Source organism: Camelus dromedarius, chromosome 21 (assembly GCF_036321535.1).
Source record: "Camelus dromedarius isolate mCamDro1 chromosome 21, mCamDro1.pat, whole genome shotgun sequence".
NCBI lineage: Eukaryota > Metazoa > Chordata > Mammalia > Artiodactyla > Camelidae > Camelus > Camelus dromedarius.
The window spans coordinates 23,142,281-23,169,436 of NC_087456.1; the positions used below are offsets into that span (position 1 = coordinate 23,142,281).

The following is a 27,156-nucleotide window of genomic DNA, read 5'->3' on the forward strand; positions in this document are numbered from 1 at the left end:
AAAGGCTTCATTTTTAAGCTCATTTTTAAAGAGTGATAATTATTTGACATTCATAAGAATACGATAAGTAATATGTAATTGTTTCTAGGTGAAAACATTCGCATATGTTAACTCAGGGGAAACTGAACTACCTAATAAATAACATGAAACCCTAGAATAGCATCTCTCAGATAACCAGTTTTACTCCACAAAGAAATAATAGGCGAGTCCCTGGGGTCAGCCTAGGGATATGAAAGAAAGGTAATGAAACCGCAGCGTCTGAGAGTTTTCAGATGGAAGAAAATGAACTGTATTCATTATGAAACCCACTATCAGCTAGAGGGAATGTGTCTGTACTTGCTGAAATAACCAGTTGCCGAAGATAAAGCAAACAGGGTTGCCAGCTAAAACGGGGAAAGAAGGCACAGAATTCTGTCCTTGAATAACCTTTTCCAATAATTGCAGGGTTTTTTTAATGTGTGTATCTGACCAAAGATTAAAAAGCTGGCCATGATAAACATAGACCAAATACAACTTTGCTGGATGCTATCAAAAATAAATGTGAATAGGCCTTGGGAGGGGGAGGGGGCCAGACCTCAAATTCAAAGGTGGTACTGACTGATGTACAACCTTTGGAAAACAGTTTTTGAGGAGTCTCTTACAGGGTAAGACATAAGGACAGAGAAGAGACATCTACCCTGAGCTGGATGCCAGTTCCCTGAACCTACAGGAATGGAGCTCAAGGACTATCTAGGCTTTCGGGGGGTAAGGCCACGTGTCCCCACTCAGCCAGCCAGCCAGACAGCCAAAAGGAAAAAATATTTATTGAGCACCTACGCAAGATGAATAAGGAAAAGTGGTCCTGCCCTCAAGATCACAATGAGGCAGGGAATCAGACAAGAAAACCAATCATTGCAATTCAGCATGAAACGCAGCACATTACAGGTAAGGGTCTACGTGAACCTGTGGAGACTGCCAAAGTCTGTCAGTGCGATGGGACAGCGGCCCTAACAGCCGTTTGTGACTGAGACAGTTTAAATACAGAGTCATAGATTATATTGTGGGGCTTAAAGAGCTTGGCAAGCAGGTATATATATCTTCATGCAGAAGGCAGCTATATTTTTGCCATAGTTTTGGCAAAGGGATTCATAGGAATGATTTAGAAATCTCTGAAGTTTATAAAAATAAGAATGGCATTAGTGAGAGCAATTTCGTCTGACTCTCCTGAGGAACACAGCCTTTTTCATTCTAGGTATTCACATAGGGGTGTTTTAGGGAACCATTTTTGCTCATGTGCTTATAACATGTCTTTGCACACTTCCCTAGTTAGCTGGGGTGAAGTTGGCTTAAAATGGGAGTAAAGGAAGAGGAGAAAAAAGAAGAAACCAGCAGAGTTTTAAATGATATCTTAAACTTGTAAAACTTTGGCTAAGTTGAAGATATGTTAAGAGGCTGAAAAAGGAGAAAAGGGGAAAAAATTCAGTGCTTAATACCAGGTTCAGTCAACTGCTGGACTCTCCTTCCCCACGTGGCTGAGTTCCTCCTGTATGGAGTTGAAGGGAGCTGAGAGAGGAAAGAAAAAGGCAAACAGCAAGCGCTCCATAGTTCTCTTTAAAACAACATTAGAAAACACATTTCTGGAGTCCTCTAAGCTGTAGGGAGGCTCCAGCTGGTCCATAAAAGCTACCTTAGTAAAACGGGTCTTAGGCACCTAATTTTAACTCCCTTCTTTAGGATGACTCGTCTGAGCTCCAACTGCTGCAACACGCAAAGGCTAAGAAACAGGGCAAATGGTTTCCAGCAGAGTCAAGATTAGAGAAACACACTTCCTGTTACTAACGACTATCTGCCAGTGCACCCAGTAGGAACCAAAGTGCAGGGAAAAGTTATGAAGAAGATCAAGGGAGTCAACTGAGGCTCCTTTTGAAAGAGTCTAAGAAAACAAGCATTTCTGTGGGGAGGTAGACAACAGCATCAGAAACAGAAGCTCTTCACTTTGGAAGCCAATGCCTGTCTGAACTCTAAGTGGCATGTAATTCAAATGAGATCGGGAGTCTGAACTCAATGTGCTATAAACACAAGACAGGTGACAATTGAAACATCTGGTCTCACTGCGATATTACACTGATTACCAGACGTTTTCTGGAGTCAACCCACCAACAATTAAGCTCTTCTGCTCTGTATCATTTGGTGTGTGTCCCATTCAAATTGATGTTAATAATCAAGTGCTTAGGTCAACAGCTAGGATTTAGAGGGTGGGGGGATTGCCAAGTGGTCTCAGGACAGAGTTTACTCAAACCACCATAACAAATAAAAATCCTAAAAGGCTCCAGAGCTGGGAGACTTAAAAAGGTACAGTCATAATCTGAAATCTGAACTGTTAACCAGTAGTTATTATTTAAGATATCACTGGATACATTATCTCAATGAGAAACATATATTATTTTGGGTTCACAGCAGAGTTTGAACTAGACTATAAGGGCATTTGCAATTGACAAAACAAATATTTATTTTTTGGGGGGATAATTAAGTTTATTTATTCATTTATTTATTTTTTATGAAGGTACTGGGGGCTTGAACCCAGGGCCTCCTGCATGCTAAGCATGTGCTCTACCACTGAGCTATACTCTTCCCCCACAACAGTAGTAATTTAAAAAGTTAAAATTACAACTCTGTTCCTTGAGGTAGAATTCTGGGGCCCTGAATTCAGTTTATTCATTTATTGGCATGGATCTATAATTGGCTTGCCAGTTCATTCAGACATGTGAGTCTGTTCCTCAAATTTTCACAAGAGGATCACAAATCATTGAGTTGTGGTCGGGGATTACAGACTTGAACTCATAGCTCTCCAATCCTTATTACGAGCCCAGTAGAGAAAAAAAAAAAAAAAAAAAAACTCAGACAAGCACAGTACATCTATTCCTTTAGACAATCTAAACTTTGCAAATGCATCAAACTGAACCATCAGAAACCACGTATTTAGATTTCATTGCTTTATCCTGTGTAGAAATGCTTCTATAATGCTTTCCTGCTACCAAACAACCTGAGATATGGTTTACAGATCAGCTAAGATTCAGTACTGTACTTCTTGTAAACCTGCTGTTAAGAACTTTCTTCACATCACATGTCCTTTATGAAGCCTAAGGGGAATGGTCATTTCCTGCCTTAGTATAAGGGAAAGGCGGGCTTCTTCTAAAAATCAAATTTGTTACCCTATTTATATGACTTTTGTCTCTGATTATGAATTCCTTTTTGCTCTGGCTGCCAGGGAGGTTGGAGACAAGTTTGCCACTCACCACCACTCAAATATTTGGAAATGCGGGATATTGATGCTGACTTTTACCATCTGAAATACATATATACATAGTGTTCACTTATAAAAACTGTAATGGTATAGTACTGCTTACTGGCTTTTGAGTCTTTGAGTCCATTAAGATCTAACATGTACTTACAGAATAAATTGCTAGCTCTTTAAAAAAATTTTTTTTAATTTTCGAGGTGGGAGGTAATTAGGCTTATTAATTAATTAATTTATTTTAATGGAGGTACTGGGGATTGAACCCAGGACCTCATGCATGCTAGGCATGACCTCTACCACTGAGCTCTACTCTCCAGCCTTGCTAGCTCTTTTTTAAAAAAGTACCTATTCGAGGCCATGATGATTCTTTGAGGTTCATTTGTGTGGGAAATGGCACATACAGTACAAGACAAAACAAAACTGGGGGGCAGTGATATGTGTTATGGAAGCATGAAGAATGGTGAGCAGAGGCATGACCCTGGAACTAGACTTGGCCGCCTTCAAATCCTGCATCTGCTACTTACCCCCAGTGTGAACCTTCCTCATCTATAAAATAGGCAAAACAACAGTGTTTCATTCATAATGCTGCCATGAGGATTACATGAAATAATTCATTAAAGTGTTCCGAACACTTCCTGACAAATATCAACAACACTCAGTAAACATCAGCTATTAATCAGCTGAGTGAATTCAATCACTTCAGAGTCTTCAAGGGAGGGAAGATCTAAAGACCAACTGCAAGGGCAGAATGAGGACGAAAAGGTATAGAAGTTAGTGAACTGTTCTCATCCAAGGCGTGATTATCAAGTAACCCGACTGACTTCTCTAAGCTAAACTTCTCAGCCGCCAAAAGGTGTTATTCCAGGGTCCCAGGTCCATCGTGAGGGATGTAAAGGGTGCAGCATAAAGTCCTGCACAGAGCAGGTACTCCGCATGCATACTACTTTAGAGTCCTTTAGAGTTCACTTTCTGTATGAGAAGGGCTGTAACCCACAACAAGAGAAGTATGTTCGCAGCTTCCAAATAACATGCCGATAGCTGTAGAACACAAGGAAATAGGACCACTGGTTGAGAAACTTTGGGCTGTTTATAGATGGTTTGTGACTTTGATCTATTTGGAGTTGCACAGAGACAAGATGGCACGCACAGAAAATCCCGATATCCTAATCAATGGACAGTTATTTGCAGAACATATAAGCAGCCTCTCAGAATGAAGAAAAAAGCCAGGAGATCTGGGACTAACTAAGTGACCTGGGTACTTCTGTCAGCACAGTGAGAGTGCCAGTCTGTAGGTGATCTCAGAGCGTCCTTTCTACCTCCTATTCCATCGAGAAACCCTGTTGATAGGACAGGTGACTGCACTGGGTTGTCAGGCTGGCTCTTAGCAGGGCATGTGATTAGATTATCAACCGACCAGTGATTTGACGTTCTAGAATTATGCTAAGAACACCATGAGCTCCTTTTCTGCCTGGTTACTGTGCTTGGACAAGTGCATTAGTGACATCAGGCAGCAGTTTCTACTTGGATAAACTACCTCTGAACATGTGAAATTGACAGCTTTCCCAAGCTCAACGGGTGACTTTCCGTTTTCTGGGACTGACATCTTTTGGCCCTAGAGGAAGTGCTCTCCTCGCATCCTTCTGTCTTACAAAGCAGCACAGTGTTTAGAGTGCAGAACAATCTGGATTGGAACCCTGGCCACTTCCATAGATAATGTATTTGTCCTTTGGCATCTCCTTTCCTAGCCTGTGCCCTAAATTCCCCTTTGACAGTACTGGCCCCAAAGACCCACTGATTGCCAGAAAGGTGAGCATTTCACTGCACAATTAAGATGCTGACAACTGCCTTGGGGGTAAATGGAGTGAACAATGAAACTAGATTAGGAAAGAGGAAATATAGCAAACAAAGAAAAAAAGGCTTAACAATTACCTGAAAGGAAATAAGCTGTGAAATAATACAGAAGACTATCATGTACAAAGAACACAGTGGGAAAGGAAAATAGAGTCTTTATTAAGGAAGATAGTAGGTTTTAAAAGTGGGGGAACAGAGACACTTTGATCCTGGGATCGGAAAGAATGCAAAGCCAGCCTGCGGGTGTTTACTCCTCAGTAGGTAAGCCACTTAAGTGCTTTCAACTATTTAGGCACCAGGGTTGGCAGTAAAAGGAATTTTTAAAGTATAACCTTACTTGTACTAAATATATTTCAGTTTTACTTTACATACCCTTGAATTATCTACATTGCACATTGATTTAATTGCAGGTAAATTCCACAGTGTCTCCCCTCCAGCTGAAGTAAATACTACTCTGGAATATCGGTCACCTGGTGATAGGAGAAAAGAAAAGAAAAAGGGTTATAAATTATTCATTTATTTCATAAGACTCAGCATTCAGAGACAATTCAAACTGGGAAACCACATAGGCAATTCATTAGCAGTAGGCAATCCTGTGCTTCAACAAATTCCTGGAGAAAATGTTAAAAAAAAAAAAAAAAAAAGAAAGGAAAGTAACTTTATAATATTGCTTTAGCTCAAAGCCTTTGTCTAGTCACTATATCTTAAAATTCATAGGAGTTATGTAACAAATCTAGTTCTGATCAGACTGTAATTAGGAAGAATAATCCGTAGGAACATTCAGCAGAAAATTAACTGAATGCCTGCCTCTTTATTTCACAATGCATCACCATGATGGTATATAACATCGAAGGATGATGCCCTGGGGAATATCAAGAATGGATTATAAAGATGTTCTCTTTGGCAGCTAACTAGAGAGCAAAGATGGCAGGTGATCAATTTCAAAGCACTAAAAACAGTCAACTAAGTACAGAATGCTGGCCAGCATTACAGACACAGTCCACATTCTGACTGAATGTTCAGAGTTCCAGAAAAAAATTTTGGAGATCATACTAATACCAAATATATTTCTGAATAGGGAGGTTGTGTGATATACTAGAAAGAGCATGGTCTTTGGAGTTAGAACTGGGTGTAACCTGATTCTGTCATTTACTACCTGGGTGATCGTAGGCAACTACCAACTTCCCAGAGCAACAGTTCCTCATCCGTAAAATAAAGACAGCAGCACCTTCTCAAATAGGTGTGAGACTTTAATGAGATCTTGATAAATAGGTGCTCAATGAGTAGTATTTCTGCTTCCTCAGCCATTAAAAAAAATTAATATGAACCAACTGAAACAAAGCAGGTTAGTTTTCTATGATCTAAAATGCCCAATTGTGCTGACAAAGAAAATCAGTTTGCAAATTTATGAATACAGTTTTATTACATGAGCTTTTATTCATGACCATGAAGTTTTCTTTAGTAAACTCTTGTCTTCATCCAATGGCTATTAACATATGTCGATTGATTCTGAAGACCAAAACAAGCCTTGTGGCAACTGGCACATTTCATTCTTAAAGAGCCAGTGATGGCTTTAGCCAAGGCAGAACCTACTACTCATGGGACAAATACTTAGCATTGACTACTAAAATGTATACAATGTATTCATGAATGTGCTAATGTTCTTCCCAGTTAAGATATTAACTGACAGATGTTGGTTAAGCAGTATATGGTAACACTTTGAGAGAAATAAACTAGTCAAAATTGTGCAACTAACCAGTGTTCAACTTTTCTAATATGTCTTTTAAAATTAATTCTTGTTTTTATTGAAGTGTAGTTGATTTACAATGTTAGTTTCATGTGTACAGCAAAGCGATTCAGTTATATATATACTTGTATTTATAAATTTTTTTTCAGATTGTTTTCCATTTCTCTCATTACCAGAAATTAAATATAGTCCCCCATGCTATACATTAGGTCCTTATTGTTTAATTGTTTTATATCTAATATATGTTTTAAAAGAAGAGACAGAAGAAGAAACTTGCATTGCTTTCTGGGATCAGTTAAACATTCTTTCTAATCTCCTACTTTCTATTACTATATAGTGAAACAGTGTTCAAAATAAAGACCCTGTGGTTTGACAAGATCTAGAAACATCAAAGACCCAATCAGGTCCCCCCAGTGATTTATGGAGATAGGAAAATACACGTTTTAGAAGGACTTTCAACAATAACAAAAAGCTGAAACCCAAAGAGCGTCAATGTTAATATTCATTTAATCAGAAATTGGAGTTATCCACAATTCCTCATTCATAATCATGAGGGCTAATCAATGACTTACAGACTTAAACAGGGTTCCTAGAGACCAATTACCCCTTCCTTCCCCAGCAGCGCAGAGGGACTGGACTAGGGTGACGCCAGGCCACAGCAGATTTTGTTCGGTGAATTTGCTGCCAACATTTCGAGATCTAGAGATTCCACATTGAAATCTGGATTCCTGACAGTATTGGGCCCTTGTTTTTTCAAGGCCATATTCTGCTGCACCGTCACCTCCTGCTGTCTGACGCCCAGCTAGCGTTTCTCATTCATCCATGAGCTAGGTCCCTGAGGCCTTCCAGCTTTGGACCTCTGGGCTTTATTTTGTTCATTTCTCTCCCTCTAGTGCTTAGTGATGAGGTGGGCACAAGAAGGCTATTAATATATGCTTTTTGAATGAATTAAAAATTTAAAAATTAATACAGTAGATTATTTCAGGGTTCAATCCAAAAATACATACAAGGAATTTTTCAAATGACTTGAGATTCTGGGCAGTGTCAAGAATTTGTATTAGATTTATAGCATTCTTAAAACCGAATATAATTCAATCATCTCTTTCTTACTAATTTTTAATTCTAGGTAAAGAAATTCAGATTAGTGGCTGACTGACCTAGAGAAGTAAAATTACAAGTTAATTAAGCTAAAATCTCTTGAAGCACAGCAGAAAAGAATGAGGCTGTGGGACCAGCCACACACTCCTGGCGGTCTAGACTATTAATCGTGTTCAGTCCCAAGTGCCAGGGAACGGTGAGAGGTTTGTCACCCACAATGTCACTCACTCGGAACGTCGCAGAAAAAGCTGTCTTTGTGGAAGTTCCAGTCCACTTCTCTTTTCTCTCTTTCATAATGATCGTCTGACCATCTATCATCCCGATGGCTGAAAGGGAACAACAGTTTGATCTTCAATAAAGCCCTCACCATTTCAAGGCTGACAAGCCTCCCGGTAACAGTACATCCTCAAAGTTATGGCCTATTTACCACATGATATTAACTTGGAAGGATTAACATAAGCAACCAACATAAATTCTCTCACTTCTGAAAAAGGGAAAACGAAACCCCAAACCCTCACTTTTTCGTCCTCACACAACAAAATCTTAAAAGACAATGACAGTTGCAACAAATTTGGTGGCCAAGATTTCGAGCCCACACACTTTCGATTTAATCTGTTTGCTCAGGCAATGTTCAAAAGTGGAATTCATTAGCTGCGTTTTGTCTCAAAGTTAATAAATGATTACCTTTTGGCTTGTTCATCTGCATATTTAAAGGGGTAATTTGCTAATGTTGCTTTGTATCCTGTATTTTTCACCATGTTATTCCATGTGACCAGCCTCTGGCCTATTGCAGTCCCTCTTGGTTCAAAACCCTAAGGCAAAATATTACAAATTCCCATTAGTGTACTTCATTTCAGGCCAAGTACAGTCACAACAGCTTGGGAAAGCAACGTCAAGGTGATGTATAGTTTTCAACAGAAAATATACACGTTCCTCTCAGCGACTCCAGAGGTGAACTGCATTAAAGCAGATGACTTGACCTAAAAATGATCACCTATTTACTGTGACAAAATGATCTGATTCTTTGGTAGCTTACATGTCTCAGGGAAGAGGAAAAAATAAACAAACTTATCTGAAGCTTCTTTTTCAAATTCATACCTAAGCATTTAATAAATACTTATTTTTATGTTCTAAAAAAATCATGGTCAAATTAAATTGTTTTGCATGTAGTGGCATTTTACAAAGAGTTTACCATTATCTTTGCTCACATTTTCCTCACTATTCCACCCCAGAGAGACATTTACTTAAAAACAGACCCTGCTATTTCTTAGTTATACTAAAATTCCTTACAGTTCTTTGGGGCAAGAAGTGACATTCAGTCTTAAAGATTCTATGAAAATGTTTTTACAGTATGCAGATTCTCCAAATTACTGTTTTTTAGTTTAAACACAGAGACCAAGAAGCAAATTTCCAGATTTTTGATGGTGAGCACGTTCCTTGATCCTTTTTGTGAACCTGAGAGCACTGCTATGTCTTCACCTTCCTGACAGAGAGCTGTTTACTTACTGATGACTTGAGAAAGTTTTAAAAGAAATGGGATACTAAACAACACAGTGCAGCATGTATTAAAATGCTTCATCTTTTGAGATGATCCTGGACTAGAGAAAATAGATAAACAAATTCTACTGGCTCAATTCTCCTTACCAGCAATGGGTCAGAGAAGTCAGGAAGCTCTGGCACTAATACACCAACCAAGGCACAGACCACGATGAACACAGTGCACATGCCCAAGACGACCACGGGCCAGTCCGCTATCAGGGCCGCGTAACTGCAAAGGCAGGGAGAAGTCACACAGAAAGCCTCTTAGAAGCAGAGCAAAGTTTTTTGCTACCTAAGAGAGCAATTTGTTATATCCTCATATTTCAGACCTAGGACAGGGATTTATTAATAAAAGACCTAATGAGATTATAAATATTTATATGTAATTGTAGTAGAAAATTAGAAGATCACTCTCCTTTCATTTTTGTGATAAAGCAGCAGTGGTCATTGTTACAGGCCATTCAGACTCAGAATAATGTCCATTTCTTTTTTTCCCCATTTTTTAAATTGAAGTATAGTCAGTTTACAATGTTGTATTAATTTCTGGTGTATAGCATAATGTTTCAGTCATCCATATGCATACATATATTCCTTTTCATATTCTTTTTCATTATAGGTTACTACAAGATATTGAATATAGTTCCCTGTGCTATAGAGTAGAACCTTGTTGTTTATTTTATATACAATAGTTAGTATCTGCAAATCTTAAACTCCCAATTTATCCCTTCCCACCCCCTTTCCTCCCTGGTAACCATAAGTTTGTTTTCTATGTCTGTGAGTCTGTTCGTGTTTTGTAAATAAGTTTGTCTTTTCTTTTAGATTTCATGTATAAGTGATATCATCTGGTATTTTTCTTTCTCTTTCTGTCTTACTTCCCTTAGAATGACAATCTCCAGGGTCATCCATGTTGTTGCAAATGGCATTATTTTATTCTTTTTTATGGCTGAGTAGTATTGCATTGTATATGTATACCACAACTTTATTTCTGACAAACAACATTTTATTGCTACATCTGCACCTGGGAAAAAGAAGATCTTAAATCTCTACTTCCTAAATGGAAAGAAATATATTTTAACAGAAGATCCATCCTCTTTGGACTCTCTTCCAGGACTTTTGTTTCTCCAGTTATTCCCTTCCTCCATACTTTTATTCCATTAGTTCTTGCAAAAGAACTTAGCCCATAAACAATTTCAAAGAGAAGAAACTTTAAGAATAACCAAAGCAAACCTAAAGCTTCCCATAAACCTATTAACTTTCCTTTTAGCTATAACTATAATGACCATGTCCACTAGACTATGAGTTCCATGAAGGCAAAGACTTTTGATTGAGTGAGTGAGTGAGTGAGTGAGTGAGTGAGTCTACTATCAGTGCCTTGAACAGTGCCTTTTAAAAGGAGTTCAGAAACTATTGATTGATTAGATGAACAAACACCCCTGAACCTGCCCTCCCTTCACTCTCCAATCAAACTGGCTTTAGTTTCTTACTACACCTCACAAACTCCTCTCTGTTACCAAATCTTACCATCAAGCTATTTCTTCCAGCACCCTCCCCACACCCCCAATCACCATCTTCCACTGAAAGACCTGTTTCTGGGGCCCTTCCATAAGATCGTGGGCCATCCCTTATTAACTTGACGCTTCCAGATCTCAATACGAACTGAGTGCTCAACAGAAGTTGACTAAACTGAACTTTTCTCAAATTCAAAATGTACCCTGCCAACTTCAGGCTACTTGAGTTTTTTACTGAGAAGAAACATTTAACTTGTCAGCAATTACTGTGAAGTTCTCAACAGTGTTAGTTACCTGGGCTGCTCTGATGGCTATTTCTGGCTCATTTGAAATAGGCTTCTTGCTAATAAATTTTGAATTTTTTCTTCAAAATCATGCCAGTGGTGTAAAGAAAGCTGGCGGCTAACAACGTCATTCTGAAAAAAAAGCTACTATATGTCTCTAAGAATGGACTGATTTTTATATTCTAATCTCTCAACTTCATAGATCTGGCTTTGTGATGTTCAAATTAAATTTTAATAGGGAAGTTAAAATATAACATAATTATGCTTTAAGGGAGCACTTGCACAGGCATTTTTCATTATTGTTCCTTTAAAAGCAACCTTGGGAAAATAAAGAATAGCCTTGCACCCAGTAGGAGTTCCAGTTGCTCTTATGCTTTGCACAGATGATCATCTCATTTAATTCTCACCACAACTTTATGAGATGAAACTGAGGCACAGGCGTGTTAAAGAACGTGTTCAAAGTCACAGGCTAGACCGGCTAATAAAACAAGTCCTGGGGATGTAATGTGTAATGTACAGCACGGCGACTATAGTTAATAGTACTGGACTGTATATCTGAAAGTTGCGAAGGGAGTAGATCTTACAAGTTCTCATTACAAGAAAGAAAAAAAAATTTGTAACCGCGTGTGGTGCTGAATGTTAACTAGACTTATTGTGATTATTTTGCAACATATACAAATACCAAATTATTATATTATACACCTGAAACTAACATAAAGTTACATGTCAGTTATATCCTCTCAATTTTTTTTTTTAAGCCACAAAGTGAGGAACCTAGGTAGTCTGGTTCTAGAGTCTGGCCTTTTAACCACGATGATATTATTTCTTGCTTCAAACACAGAGAAACAAAAGGCATCAGGAATTTGCTTCCCAAACTTGCTACTGATGCTTCTCAAAATCGACATGTGAAAATTAAATTCATAAGCCACACTAATAGTTAATTCCTCTTTGCAAAATCACCTCGACCCAAAGGACTTTAAGTTTGAACATTATTCACTAGATTGCAAATTCTGGATTTAAAAACTCATTAAGGAAAAATTACGCTTGATAAGATGGAATGACTTTTCAAGAATAATTCTGAATGTAATGAAAACATGTAAATCACAATATGCTGATTGTAGCTGTTCAAATGTAAACACCAAGTGGTCAGAAGCTTTCGTATTTCTAGAACACACCCAACGCTTACAGACTCTACACTATATTTCTGCCTCCACCAAATGCAAACTAAGATGAAAGTACCTGGTTTGAAGCAATAAAGTCCTTTGTCAATAGCACGTTTGAGACTTTCTGTTCATTGCTTCAGACTTAAAAAGAGTCCTTTACATTTTTAGACCTTTAAAATATCAGCCCTATGAAATGAAAATGGCCCTGGGCTTATACAATTACTCATTATACTTTATGTTAAATGGATCAATTTTCTTTCAAATGTATCAGAAGTTATGCATTTTTACCTACAAATATGTTATCAGTAGAGGGCGGTGGGCCCCAAATTGCTTAGTTTTCCTACTGTGGTTTAATTTACTCATATAATGACTTTTTGTTTGTGTTTTTGAAAAATCTGCACACATGATTAGCAACCTGGAAAACCTCATTCAATAATTGCTTTTCTTGCCTTTGAAAACATTTGGTTTTGATTTTATAGCAACTGCTCTATACCGTATCCGTGCATTGACTACATGTGGAAACTTTATGGCATCAGGGACTTCAGCACGTTTCTTCCAAACACGTTTAACCTTACGATATTACAATTCCACTTCCTCACCCAGCAGGTGTTTCGCAGGCCAACCTTTCCTAGAGACAACTGTTCGCACTTAAGGAGTGGAATCACCGTCCTGAGAACATAAAGCACCACGGGGGGAAGGCCCAACTCATCTGAGTGAACTGTACTCGGACAAGTATTTCTCCTAAATATTACAAAACAGTTGAGGCTATTTGTGCTAAGACCCCACACTGCACCACACGTACAATAACAAAACCCAGACAATGGTTGGAATATTAAGATAAGAATCTAATAAAGCAGGAAGATTGGTGAAGTAAAGGAAATTAAAAATGGCCTATAAACCTGACCACTATATTTTTTCGCTAATTCCACTCAGGGTGAGTCTGGGTTCAGGGACATAGTCCATGGCGTAAATCAGAATGAAGTATCCATACCCTCTTTCCTTTGAATGTGCATTAGACAAATTTTCAAGAGGATCACTCCTTCGACCCTAATATCTTCTTCTGCATACCATGTAATATTTGTCTTTCAGCTGCCTGATCTAATTTTGTAACTCTTTAGACCACGTCGCAACATAGTTGTAAATGCAGCCCACTTCTGGGATCCCGGGTTGCAGCAGGCAGTCCTTTTGCAGTGACTGAGCAGGGGGAGGCCCTTTCTTTGAGGCCCTACTGCCGTACCAGCCACTTAGGCTAGGGCCCGCGGTGTTATCCGTGGCCCAGCTGTAAACAGTGCACATCATTTCTCAACAGGTTAAGTCTCAAACAGTACATACAGATGAAGGGCTCATCCTCCCTTTACAAAAGTAAGAAACAGAGGGCGCAGGGTGAATGAAGGGTGCGCCCGGGTGACCTGGGGATCTGAGTCAGAGGGCACGCTGCCTGGCGCCTGGGCCGGGCGCCTCCTGCCATACTGCAGTTTTCATGAGCATCCAACAGCAAGTCCCTCAAGTCTACTCATAGATTCTCAGCACCTGATTATTGGGTTTACTTTGGAAAAAGATCAGAAATAACTGTTAAAACAAATAAACTAAGTGTCACAGGGCTAACTTATGCTGAAGTGACATTATATGGGGGCCTGTTTAAAATGGGCCATTTGTATTACAATGAGACCCTCCACAGTAAATTTTCCTTTCTCAGCTTACAAAGATTTTTTTCTTTTGCCCTTTTGCAGCCTTTCTGCAAACACTCTCCTCTTTCTCCCCTTCCTTTCTGAACAGAGAGCCAGGCTTCAGAGAGTATGCATACCTCCTTTTCCTGACCAACCACCCAGTCCTTAATCCCTGATAGCCTGACTTCTGCTCTCCTGGCTCTTCTGAAACCGCCAGGATCAATTAACCAGGCTTGGTTTTCATCCTCCTTAACCTGAGCAATGTTTAACACTTTAGCTACCGCTTTCTTCCTAAAAAAAAAAAATCTCTTCTTCCTCGATTTCTTCTCTATTTCCTTTAATATCTCTTCCCTATTCCTCTTGTCCTTTAAGGGTAAGCATTTCAAGATGTTGTTTATCAAAACTTTTCTAGCGGCATCAACTATCAATTTAGTGGGAGGATTGATTGATGCTACAGGACTTCACAGAAGGAAACATTACAGAACTCCCTCTTTCTTGAAGGAATAAACTCATTCAACAATTAGTATGACTTAGTAAGGAGGCTGGTGTTCTGGGAATAAAATAATGGCAGACATGGGATACTCCAAGGAACTTAGAGCCTAATTCAGAATATCACACAGGTACACAAATACCTGCAAAACCAGGTCAACGGAGATGTGTTTTTGGAGGGATACAGATAAAATGTTTCGTGAATTCAACAGAGGAAAAGGTTACTTCCAACTGAGGTGGGAAAGAGAAATCAGAAAAGACTAATTTTAGGAAGAAGTTGTATTTATCTGTGTATATACCAAAAAGAAGAAATTAAGACTTTAATAAATACCAATCTATGAACAGAAAAAAACATATATGAATCTTTCAAAATAGAAAACTTCTGGTCATTGAAGAAGACCCTATAGTTTCTAGAAAAATGGAAATTCATTTTCTTAATATGTCATATTTACTGGTATAACCTCTTTCCTTCATCTTTTTCCATAATTTTTTTGCAAAAATGGGTAAACAAAAGGTAGTATATGCATACGATGGAATATCAATCAGCCTTAAAAAGGAAGGAAATTCTGACACGTTACAACATGGGTGAAACTTGAGGACGTTATGCTACGTGAAATCAGCTAGTCACAAAAGGACACATAGTGTACTATCCCACACATATGAGGTATTAGAGTAATGGAATTCATAGAGTTAGAGTAGAATGGTGGTTGCCAAGGGCTGGGGGGGAGGGAGAAATGAGTAGGTACTATTTAATGGGTATGGAGGTTCAATTTTACAAGTGGGTAAAAGCTCTAGAGATGGATGGTGGTAATGGTTGCATAATAATGCAAATGTACTTAATACCACAGAATTGTACACTTTAAAATGGTTAAAATGGTAAATCTTATGCTCTATTTTACCACAATTTTCAAAAATAATTTTTTAATGTAAAAGGCATTTCCTCATTAAAATTTATGTAGTAATTTTACTCCAGAGAGGATAACTCCTGAGGTAGGCTTCAGAGTTATCTGCATCTGAGCTAAAGAAGCAAATACATTTCAAAGATCACTAAGAGTTTCTTAATAATATTGTATCTGGAAACACAGTGTACAAGGACAACTGATGCGACATGCTTTTTTTCAGAAACTCTTGTCCATTGAAAATTTTGCTTTTCCACTGAAAAACTAAAACTCGACAATTTCCATAAAAAAGAATCCTTCCATCTTAATATGAAAGCAAAAATTTTTAGAAAGCGACACAGACAACCCATCTGAAATAAGCTGCCATGAATTCAAGTGATGGTAGTTGGCCAAACGGTCCTTCTCTCATCAACAAGTAAGACATTGAGAAGCCATTCCATTACAGAAAAGAATTCGAGATAATTAGGCAAATATAAATGATTGAACTCAAGCAGAATTTAAAGACTAAAAGTCTACCTTGAGATTAAAACCACTTTTGGAGATACAAGATTCCTCAAGCAACCAAGTCAGGGGAAATTTATTTTTCCTTCACAAAAATATGAACGAGGAAGGTGAAAACAATAGCAAAATGTAAAGAAAATACTAAGAGGAAAAAAGCATGTCACTAGTTAATAAGATGACCCAGATTACTTTACCTTTTTGGTAACTTGAAAGGTCTGGATGGTCTGGAAAAAAAGCAAAGGAAAAAGAATCAGAAACAAGGCATCATAGGTGAAACAAATGCTTTATATACGTGTTTAACATCTTTGCTTGCTATCTTTCCTTATGGAAACATCCAGAAGGGATAAAAAAGACAATCTTCGTTGGAGAGATTTTGGATTTAACAATGAATGTTGACTGTCTTGTACACCAGTAAGTGAGACCTTCCCAGACTCTAATCACACCCTCCTAAGGGAATCACAGTCACACCCTGCAAAGTTCTCCAAACCTACAGCTACAGATTCCCTCATCCCTCTCACTACTGGAAGCCACATACCTGCCTCCAATCTAAGCTGCTTCTTACCTATCAAGGATCTCCTAACATCTTTTTTTTTTTTTTTTAAATAGGACATCAATACCTTCTTCAACTGGAAATTCCTTCTTCAGCTACAAAATTCTCTACTCATGTTTCATCCTTCTCAAATACAGTGGCTCTCACAGCATGGGATGAAAACCCCTGAGACTTCCTGAGACCCTTCACAGGGTTTGTGAGGGCTTCCCTTTATTAACTCCATCACTGGTTAAGGCGAGATTTTCTCCCTAATTTTATATGTTTCAACCGAATGGCAGACCGCAATAGATTGACTGCAGAAACAGATACGAGAATCCTACTGTCTTTGCAAAAATGTGAAACAATGTTAATCATCTCATTAAACATTTTTTTTTTGTTTTGGAAACTATATTTTTCATAAAAAATGTTATTTATGTTAACATGTAAAGGGCTTATTGTCATTATTTTAAATGAGGTAAATTAAAAATATGAAATCTCACCGTTTCAATTCCAGTGTGGTACATACAGAAATAACTCACATAAACAAAATACTTCTGGATCTTTAATAATTTTTCAAAGTATAAAGGGGTCATGAGATCAGAAAGTTTGACAACCATTACAATGAGAGGCTACTTATATATTTGTTGAATAAATGAACAAATTTCCTACCTGTGTACTCTCCCCTAACCTGTAATCTTCCAGCATGCTGCCCCATACTTTGAGGAAACAAAACAAAACAAAATGAAAAATCTATCTTCAAATCTTTCTACTTCAAGCTACTACTCTTCCAAATAGTTAGAGCCCTACTTTAGAATTTCTTTGAGATCTAAAGTTTCCTTTCTTATTTTCTCTCTCCATTTACATACATGTATTCATTCTGTAAAAAAAAACCAAACATTTATTTCACTCCTGGTATAGCCATGAATGAGACCAACAGGGTTCCAATCTTCATGGAACTTACATTCTAGAACGTACTTTGTATTCATCTGTTTACATGAAAAATGCATATGTCCTAAATTCATGCTTTATATGTGAATGTCTTCATTAATGGCTCTAAGTCCATTAAAAATAATAAAGTCAAAGAAATGGAACAATCCCAGAGACTGCAAGCACTGGAAACAATCTTAGAGAATACATGTTCCAATTCCACCCCAGTCCTGTTTCTAGAGACGGGCCTCAGCTTCCCTTTGGTCATTCAGGGTCTTAGGAGCAGAGCTGTAGCGAGAACTCGTATTTCCTGGTCACTAATCCACTGCTCTTAGTCCTGTGTGTGTCTGTGTGTAATACCAAGGGGAAGAAACAACATAGGGATAATTATAAAGTATTCATCTGTCATACAGGAAGAAGTATTATTTCTTTTGGGAGATGTGGAATTGGAAGCCAGAGTTTTCAGTAAGAAGAGCATGAGAACTTGTTGCTTTATGAACAAGTATGAAACCGAATATTCACAGCATTTCTAAAGAATACCCCCCAAAATGCATTCTTTTTATGTATGTACAATAAAGAGAATTCATTTTCAAAAGCTAAAAACTGACATTAAAAGCATACACAGGGACTATATCCTCTTTGTGTTTACATCTCTGTAACCTTGTGTAATGTATGATCCTTTGTCAGATCAGACTTTGCTGGATTAATGAATGAGCATCTTTTATTACTTTTCTCAGGCTCAGCAGCTTTGAAGTCAGTAGTCAATGGACAGGAAGAAAATGAGGCCATAAATATCAACAGAGGTAGATTTAGTTCTATTTTCTGTTTGTTTATTTCTCTCTCTGTTATACACACACACACACACAAGAGTCTATAACTTCAGCCCATTCTTAGCTGCCAATCCGACGCCCCTTTACCACTTTACCACGTTATCTAAGTTTTCATGTGTGTCTCTGAACCCTGTTCTCTTATTCAATGCTGCAGGAATCGTTAATCTGATGGCTAATCAGAAAGGTTAAAGTAAGAAATTTGAAAAAAGTGCCATATACATTCCTTAAATATCTAATTGTAACTTAAATGTATACTCTGCTGCCAATCTTTTCTTACGTATCGTACTGCATTGTCTATGATTTCTAGTTTTGGAGGACTTAGGATACTTGTGAGTATCCCAAGTAGACTAATTACAATATATGATCTAGGTTTTGGTGATGTTCCCCCAAATCTTTTATAGTTCTTTCTCTCATGCCTAATTCAGTATCAATTTTTTTTTGTAGCAATTCACATTTACCTAGTTTTTCCAAAGCCTACAATTTTTTCACAAGGACAACTCTTTCTTTTAGAGCCTATACATAAATGGATTATTTTAAAAATTTAATTAAATGACATAAAATGGCATGCATAGGTTTGGTGAGCATGCGTGTCAGATATGGGGAGGAGAAGCACGTGGATGTGGTAGTGAGTGGCCTGCTGGGCCATCTAAACGTGCAGCGGGAAGGCCCATACCCCCAACCCTGTGAGCTGGTACAGTTGGAAATGTGCTCTACACAAAATGAGCACTTCAATACATATGTTTGCTACTGAAGAAGTCATGAAGAACGTTTCGTTTTTTGGGGGGTAAATCTATCAAGGAAAAAACCCCACAATATTTTCAAATATAATTATATATTGATTAAATGTTTTATTGAGATATAATTCACACCCCAAATAACTAATCCATTTAAAGTGTACACGTTAATGGGTTTTAGTACTTCCACAGAGTTGTTCATCCATCACCACTACCACACAGAGCTTTGTAAAGGACATGTTATCTGAACACCAATGATGAAGCTATTTTATGAGCTTCGTGAGAAAATTTATTTTTACAGAGAGGTTGAGTAAGATACTGACCAAAGAAGCCAATCACTTAACTGTTACACAAAATCTCAATTTTTTACTCCCAGTTTTCAAGTTCCACATCCTCAAAAATACCTCTTGAATTTTCACAAGAAGTTAATAGATCTTGCTGTCACTAGATCTAAGGTGATCTCCAGAGCCACAGTTCTGGGCTAGATCATACTATGCAGTTACAATATATTTTATTATATACATTTTGGGTTGTAACAAATGTAAACATTCTCTTTTCACCAACTCAGCCTCACTAGTTTTTTTTTTTTAACTGAGAAATTCATGCATCCATGACTCGTTTACTCCCTAGAGACAGGAACAACTACATATTCATCACATTCTTTCTGCTTGAGTAAGACTTCATTTTATGTTAAATTTGAGACAATAAGTAGAGATTGTGAACATCAGTTAAGAAAGAAAAATTGAGGTTACCACAAAGATACCTCCCGGGAAAACATTAGATCCCTTTGAAGTTTTTATACTAATGGACATGACAAACAGATGTTTGAAACACATGAAACCACAACTGCAGGTTACACAAGAAACCTGTTTGATTTATGGTTTACGGTGTTGCCATCTTTAATTCTGTCCTTACAATCTCTTACCAGAACATATCTGTTTAAGGAGCAAGCAACAGAATCCACCATATACTTTCAAAAGTAGTCTTCCTCCAGTTATATGATCTTTCCGATTTGCTCCTTTAATAGCTATCGAATAAAATCTACAGAGTGATTTTTTTCATCCTAACCTCAGTATTGTGTTGCTAAATAACAACTAGTAAAAACAAACACACAAGAGAGAAACAATGTTTTTTCCAAGGTTCATTTACCTTTCAATACCATCTGGTCAAAACCCATGCCAAAAAACAAATAAAAAACTAATCTTAGGTAGGAACATCTGCCTGTTCTTTGGGTAGGGTTTTAGCCTTTTTTCTGCTGAGAAAAAGCCCCAGGGCAGATGACATTTGCGTGCTCCACCAGGCTGTGGTGCAGACAAGCTTGAGTTGTGCACAGTTCCCAGACGGCAAGCTGGAGTGTCGCTCTTTCTCTCCCATTTAAGAAAGCGTTTCTGCATGCAAGTGGGTGACAGTGACATGATTGCAGGGCTAAGCTCAACCCTGCTTTCAGACAAAATAACGCACTTACAGACTCGGTGCTCGTAATTAGCAATTAATTGCCCCAGGCACTTTACACGTGAGCAGTGTAATAGCAGTTGAGAACCTTGGCTCCAGTGCTCCAACGACCAGTGAACCGTGGTATGTGCACATACATCAGTCAGGGGGGCAGCTAATGAGACTGTAAAGTTCTCAGGAGGAGGGAGGGTGGGAGGCACTCAGGACAATGGGGGTTGGGGGAGATACCGTGGCAAGAAAAATTTTTTTAGATGTTGAAGAAAGAGTATAGGAGGGGAAAAAGTTAACAAGAAAAAGAAGAAATTCTAGAACAGTTACAAGTGGTCTGTTTCTTTATTTCCCTCACCTCTTCTCTCTCTTTTAATAATTTCTGGAAAAGAGTAGGGGATTGTAGAGTGAGGGACCTGGGAATACTAAAACATGAAAACATGCCACCCATCCAGGGAACTCTATTGTTGACATAGCTGCAGAATTAATATCACAACTTAGAAAGGGACCGCATCAAGTTTCACAAATTCCAAATAGCTCTTCTTAGCATTCAGGAAATATCAAAGCTATGGAAAAAATAGCTTTGTATATTCTGAACAACTAAAATGCTATGAAGGAAATAGATTTTCTGCTTCATGGTAGTAACCAGATTTAAATAAGAAAATGCTTAAAATAGGACATTTTAGTCTCAATAGTCCCATATTTTTGTCTCAGTTGGAGTGTGCCATATTGCCTTTTGGTAAAAGAGTATTCTGCACATAAAAACTTCAGTTCGGTGCTGGTATGTTAGGAAGAAAAGTATATGAAAGTAAAAAATCCACACTTTGAGGAGCATTCTTTAAAAGATTTCCAACAAAAACAAAACCAATCTTCATCACTAAGTATTTCCATGAATCATCACTGGCACATGGGTTCCAAGGTGAAGATGAAACAGATACACTGTAGACTAAGCTTGGCCTCTAATTCATCTTCATGCACCAGAACTAAATGTTTATGGTCTATGTCAAGTGATTTGAGGGATAACAATAACCACAATGACTTGTGTTATGTATTTCCTGACTGCTCAAGACATGTTGACTCAAAAGTACTGGTCATCTCGACGTCTCAAACTGTCATAACTGACCAGAGTCCCACCACTATATAATGTATAAAGTAAACTAGGAGTGGGGGAAAAGGTTGAGAATGGAGGGCAAATATTTAAAGAGCATCTAATAAATACCCAGCTCTCTATAAATGTTAAAAAAAAAAAAAGAAATCCAGCATAAATTAAATAAATATGAGTCTGAGGAAACTGTCTTTAAGAAAATAGTGAACTTAAGCGGGGGGGATATAGCTCAGAGGTAGAGCACATGCTTAGCATGCACAAGGTCCTGGGTTAATCCCCAGCACCTCCATCAAATAAATAAATAAAAACCTAATTACCTCTCCCCAAAATAAAATGAAATAAATTAATAAATAAATTTTAAAAAAGAAAATAGTGAACTTAGTAATCAAAAGATGTGAGGTCAAGTCTGGGCCCTGAAACTCATTAGCTGAATGATCTTCAACAAGTCCTTTAATTTCTCAGGATTTATGAGAAATTGATAACGCCTAAAAATGATCTATATGAGTGACAGTGTTCTGTAAACTATTGAGCGTTAGCCAAAGGGAAAAAAGGTGTAACAACTACCACTACTATCACTACTACTATCACTACTACTACCACCACCACCTACTACTACTAACTACTACTAACTACTACTACCACCACCACCACCTACTACCGCCACCACCTACTACTACTGCTGCTACTACCAGCACCACCTACTACTACTACTGCTGCTGCTACTACTACTAACTACTACTACTATCACTAATACTACTACTACCACTAACTACTACTACCACCACCACCACCTACTACCACCACCACCTACTACTACTGCTGCTACTAGTAACTACTACTATCACTACTGCTGCTACTACCAGTACCACCTACTACTACTACTACTGCTGCTACTACTACTACTACTATCACTACTAGTACTACTACTATTACTACTACTAACTACTACTACTATCACTACTAGTACTACTACTATTACTACTACTACTACTAACTACTACTACTATTACTACTACTACTGCTGCTGCTGCTGCTGCTGCCCACCGCCATTACAAGCAGTTCATCTGGAAATGGCGTTCAAGCATGAGTTAAGAAGTAACGCCGAAGACTAATGAGGAGTAAGGTGTAATGCCCTTCTATTCATAAGCACCGTGAAACTTTATGGTTTACTTTACTAGATTCAAATGGCACTTGCTACTAGCTGAATATAATAAAAATGAATGGGTTTCACCCACAAGCTTAATTAGAATAAGAAATTGTTAGAATTGTAAGAAACCCTAAAAGTCATCCCTCTAATCTTTGTTGTCATATAACAAAGGAGAAAAAGGTCCAAGGTCACAGAGCAAGTCAATGAAGAGCCAGGTCTAGAATGCAAATTTTCTGACTTGATCCTATAATTTTTGGCTACAGTCTGGAAAAGAGTGCACTGGTGTAGGTTATGAGATACTGCTGGTGAACCAAAAATGGGAGGAAGAGCAGAACAGGAAGACCTTTTTTAAGAGCAAATGCTACCTGTTCACAAGAGTACATATGCAAGGATGTTCACTGAGGTATGGTTTATAATAAAGAAAAAAATGGGAGCAACTTTTGTGTTCATCTATTAATAGGAGGATGCCTAAATAAATGGTGGTACATCCAAACTATGGGACACTGTACACAATCACTACACACACACACACACAGGCTGGTATGGAAAGAGACATGAGAAATCTCAAAACAATTCACATGGCATTTATTGGAAAAACAATACACAAAATATGTAAATTTATGTTAAAAAGTCTGAATCATGGCAAATCAACTGCCACGTTCATGATAGGAGAAAGAATCAAGAGTGAGTTTTTACTTTGTATTTTTGAATTCTTCAGGAGAACGTATTCACGGATTAGTTGTATAATTTAAAAGAAGTGAAAAGAAACTTATAAAGGAAAATTCATATGTATTCATTTAGGTACATGTGGCTGAAATATTTTATTTAAAACTTTCTCTCACTGATAAAGAATCTGGGGAGAACGCAGGCATCCCGGCTAACTATATACTAGATGAAAAGAGGTAACACTATACGTACATTTTCAAAGAACTTAAAACAAAATATATTAAATACAAAATCTATAGTTAATTTTGTTCAATTCAAATATTTACTGCACAGTTTAAATGACACTAAGTCATTTGATTTTCATTGGAATCACCTGGGCAGCTTATTTTAAAAAGGGATTTCCAGGGTCCTCCCCAGGGACCTTGTTCAGTAGGTCTTGGAATAGAGCCTACACAGTCAGAACTTGAACCATTGCTTTGGACAATTTGCCAGGAAAATGTGACTTCCAGACAAGAAACTATTAGGGAATAATACAAGAAAATAATTGGCCTTAAAAGTATAGTACAAAATGTTAAGTGAAGGGGGAACAGAGTAGTTCAAAGAGTAGCCCCTGAACCTGACATAAGAAGTAGAATTTGAACTAGGTCTTGAAGGACAGATAGATTTCAGACAGATAAACAGGAGGCAGAGGGAAGGAAACAAACACTGTACCAAGATCTATGCTAGAGGCCTTCACGTAGCAGCGTGAGCAATGCCAACAGGACTTACGAGGGAAAGTGAGGAGGGCAGCTTACTGGAGTAGGGAGCGGGAAGCAAGAGACCAAAGTAGGTAAGAGAAACAGGAAGTTGCTAAAGATCCTTGAGCAAGAATGGACATGATGGAAACACCATTTTAGGATGACTGATCCAATGGCAAGATGCAGGAAATGCTAAAGAAAAGACCAGGTTGGGAGCCGGTGTAGTGTTCTAGGTAGACAGTGCTGAGAAGAAAAGAAAGGACAGACTTTAATCTTCCCTTCATGATTCAGAAAGCCTCTGAGAATCTTATAAATATGTAAATCTATTGTTATAAATACATATTATTATATATACTATATAATAATATTAAGTATAAAACCAATATATTTATTAATTATATAACAATTTTATACAATTATGTAACTTCATACTATATTATAAAATATATAATTTTATATAATATATATTTTATATAATTCTACATTATATAGAATTATATAATTAATAATGTTAAAATATGTATATATAACAAGAAAAAATTTTGATGAAATTTTGGATAAACCAAGGTTTATATATTATATGTATAACACATTTCCATACTCTTAATTGTTTAATATTTATATATAATAATGTACTTTAAGTATAATTAGAAATGCCTAAAACTACACTTATCTTTATATAATAAATTAAAAATAGTGGTAGTAAAAATAAATAGTAGTAGTGCCTACTGAAATGAAGCTAGTGATAATGTGAATCACAACACAACACAAAGAGGGTGTCCAAAAGGTTAATCTGGAAGTTGAGGGCATAGCTTTCTAAATTCATTTTGGGGACTTACATCAAGCCTGATTCAACAAATGTATTTTATTACTTTCATTAAGGTAAGAAAGACATACAAGCACATCCCTATTTTCAAAACTTTATGCATCTTATCTGTAAAAAAGTAAAAAGGTTTTGCATCTTCATGACAAAGTGTACAAATTATACAAGTAAGAGCTTGTACAATTATATGAATAAGAGTTTGTACATTAATTAAAGCCTCAGTAAAGGTGTATTTGCATTTCTGAAAATGTTATCTATTTTATTAATAGGACAGATCTTCATCAACTAGACTAGAGATCAAAAGTATAAACATAATCATAATTCATAAACTTGCCAATTGTTTTCTCCAACATTTCTGGTTTTCCATTTTTAGTATAACATGTCCATATTTTGTTCAGTGTAAGAACTATAATTTGAGCTCAACATTACAAGATTATTCATCTTTCTGAAATTCATTTCCTGCATATTTTGTATTATTTTGGCCCCCACAAAATTACTCAGTATCATACAAGTTTGAGCTTGGAAGGTTAAAAGTCACACCTGCTATCAAAAAACTTTGGGGGTGGGGAAGTTAAAAAAAATAATAAAAATCCACTATATCAAAATGACTTCCAACAGTGTAACCAATACCTTGCAGCTGTTGTGATATCTTCATTTTACTGGACAGGAGGATAGATTTATTCCCTCAACTTCTATAGAAATTCTTTGGTTATGCTTTTAAGAACAAGATATAGTGAAATTGATTTTTCTTCCTGAATTAATTTTCTCATATTTATCTCTTTAAAAGTTAAATTTAACTCAATGGTCAAAAGCTTTAATAAAAAAGGTCAAAGTAAAACTCTAACACAGTTTTTATAAAAATAATACTGATAGAAGGTTTTCTTCTCAAAGTCTGAGGTTAAAAAAAAAATCAGCTATGCTTAAAAGAATTAGACTGAGAACAAATGAGAATTTTCTGAGGGAAAAAATGAGGAAAACCTCAAGATGGCAGGACCATGTGTTCTCAAGCTGTGCTGAGGTCCTTGTTACACTCTGGTGCTAGGGTCACCAGGCTAAAACTGTAAGTTCACTGTATTCAGTTCATAATGCTGTAGATTCTTTTCACATCCCCAAAACTTATCAGACCAAACACCATGAAACAAGGTTTAGGAATTTATTCTAAGAATAACGTATTAAAAAGACCACAGTGAGAAGTCAGAAAACTTGTTACTAACTGGGGATTAATTTTGGGTTTTAACCTTTCTGGCTTCAATATCCTCATCTGTAAAGTAAAGAGAGTTGGATTAAATTATTTCTAAGGTCCTTTCCTGCTGTGAAAATCTATTGTATTCTCTTGCGGAACTTTAGAGAATTCAAGTCATCACAGAAGTATTTCAACACTCTGCCATGCACAAGCTGGGAAGCCAGGTTCCCCTAATCAAAATTCTACGTTAAAATATTTCATGTAAAATATTCAGTGAAAAACAGCACCCTTCCCCGCCCCCCCACCCCAACTAGGTAAGTAAAAACTAGTGTTTTGAAAGGCTTGGGTGGGGTGAGAGTATAGCTCAGTGGTACAGGGTACGCTTAGCATGCCTGAGGTCCTGGGTTCAATCCCCAGTACCTCCATTAAATAAATAAATAACCTAATTATCGCCCCCCTCCAAAAAAAAAAAAGATTAAATAGTTGGACTAAAAAATTTTTAAAAGGCTTTGAAAATGAATATTGGCTCTTTATGTGACTAGCTAGAGAGATTGCCTTTTTAAATGGCTAGATACATAGATTAATGGGGGAAAAAAGGGCGAGGCAGGAGGATGGGGCAGAGATCCCTGTGTTAACATCAGGTGAGCAGGGAGAATGATAAAGTGTGATGGCAGTAACACATCTGTGCTAGTTTGTGTCACAGGAGGAAAAAACAGCACAGGAAATCATACGAGGTTATCAAAGACGCTGGTGGCAAGATGTGGTCAGGAATCACCTAGTTCACCAACCTAATGGGTTTTACCAGAAGAGCAAACATGAAAGACTGCTCAGGTTGAAAGAGTTATTCTATGTCTGTGAGTCTATTTCTGGTTTGTAAATAAAATTGGTATCTTAAAAAATTTTTTTTTCTTTTTTAAGAGAGACATGCAGACATAGAAAACAAACTGTGGCTACCAGGGGGAAAAGGGCGAGGTGAGGGATAGATTAGGAGTTTGGGATTAACAGATACATA

At 37.3% G+C, this 27,156-nt stretch overlaps 1 protein-coding gene across 7 annotated transcripts in view; it reads right to left on the bottom strand.

Annotated features, from left to right (window-relative positions):
- Nucleotides 1-27,156, bottom strand: part of DISP1 (dispatched RND transporter family member 1) — a 174,557-nt gene that overhangs the window by 5,588 nt on the left and 141,813 nt on the right. For all 7 annotated transcript variants that reach the window (XM_031438421.2, XM_031438422.2, XM_064477277.1 and 4 more), the window contains 5 exons: nt 16,218-16,247; nt 9,618-9,741; nt 8,658-8,785; nt 8,202-8,299; nt 5,501-5,598 (listed from right to left, as the gene is read on the bottom strand). In XM_031438421.2, coding sequence (XP_031294281.1) covers nt 5,501-5,598; nt 8,202-8,299; nt 8,658-8,785; nt 9,618-9,741; nt 16,218-16,247 — 478 coding nt within the window. The remainder of the gene's footprint in view (nt 1-5,500; nt 5,599-8,201; nt 8,300-8,657; nt 8,786-9,617; nt 9,742-16,217; nt 16,248-27,156) is intronic.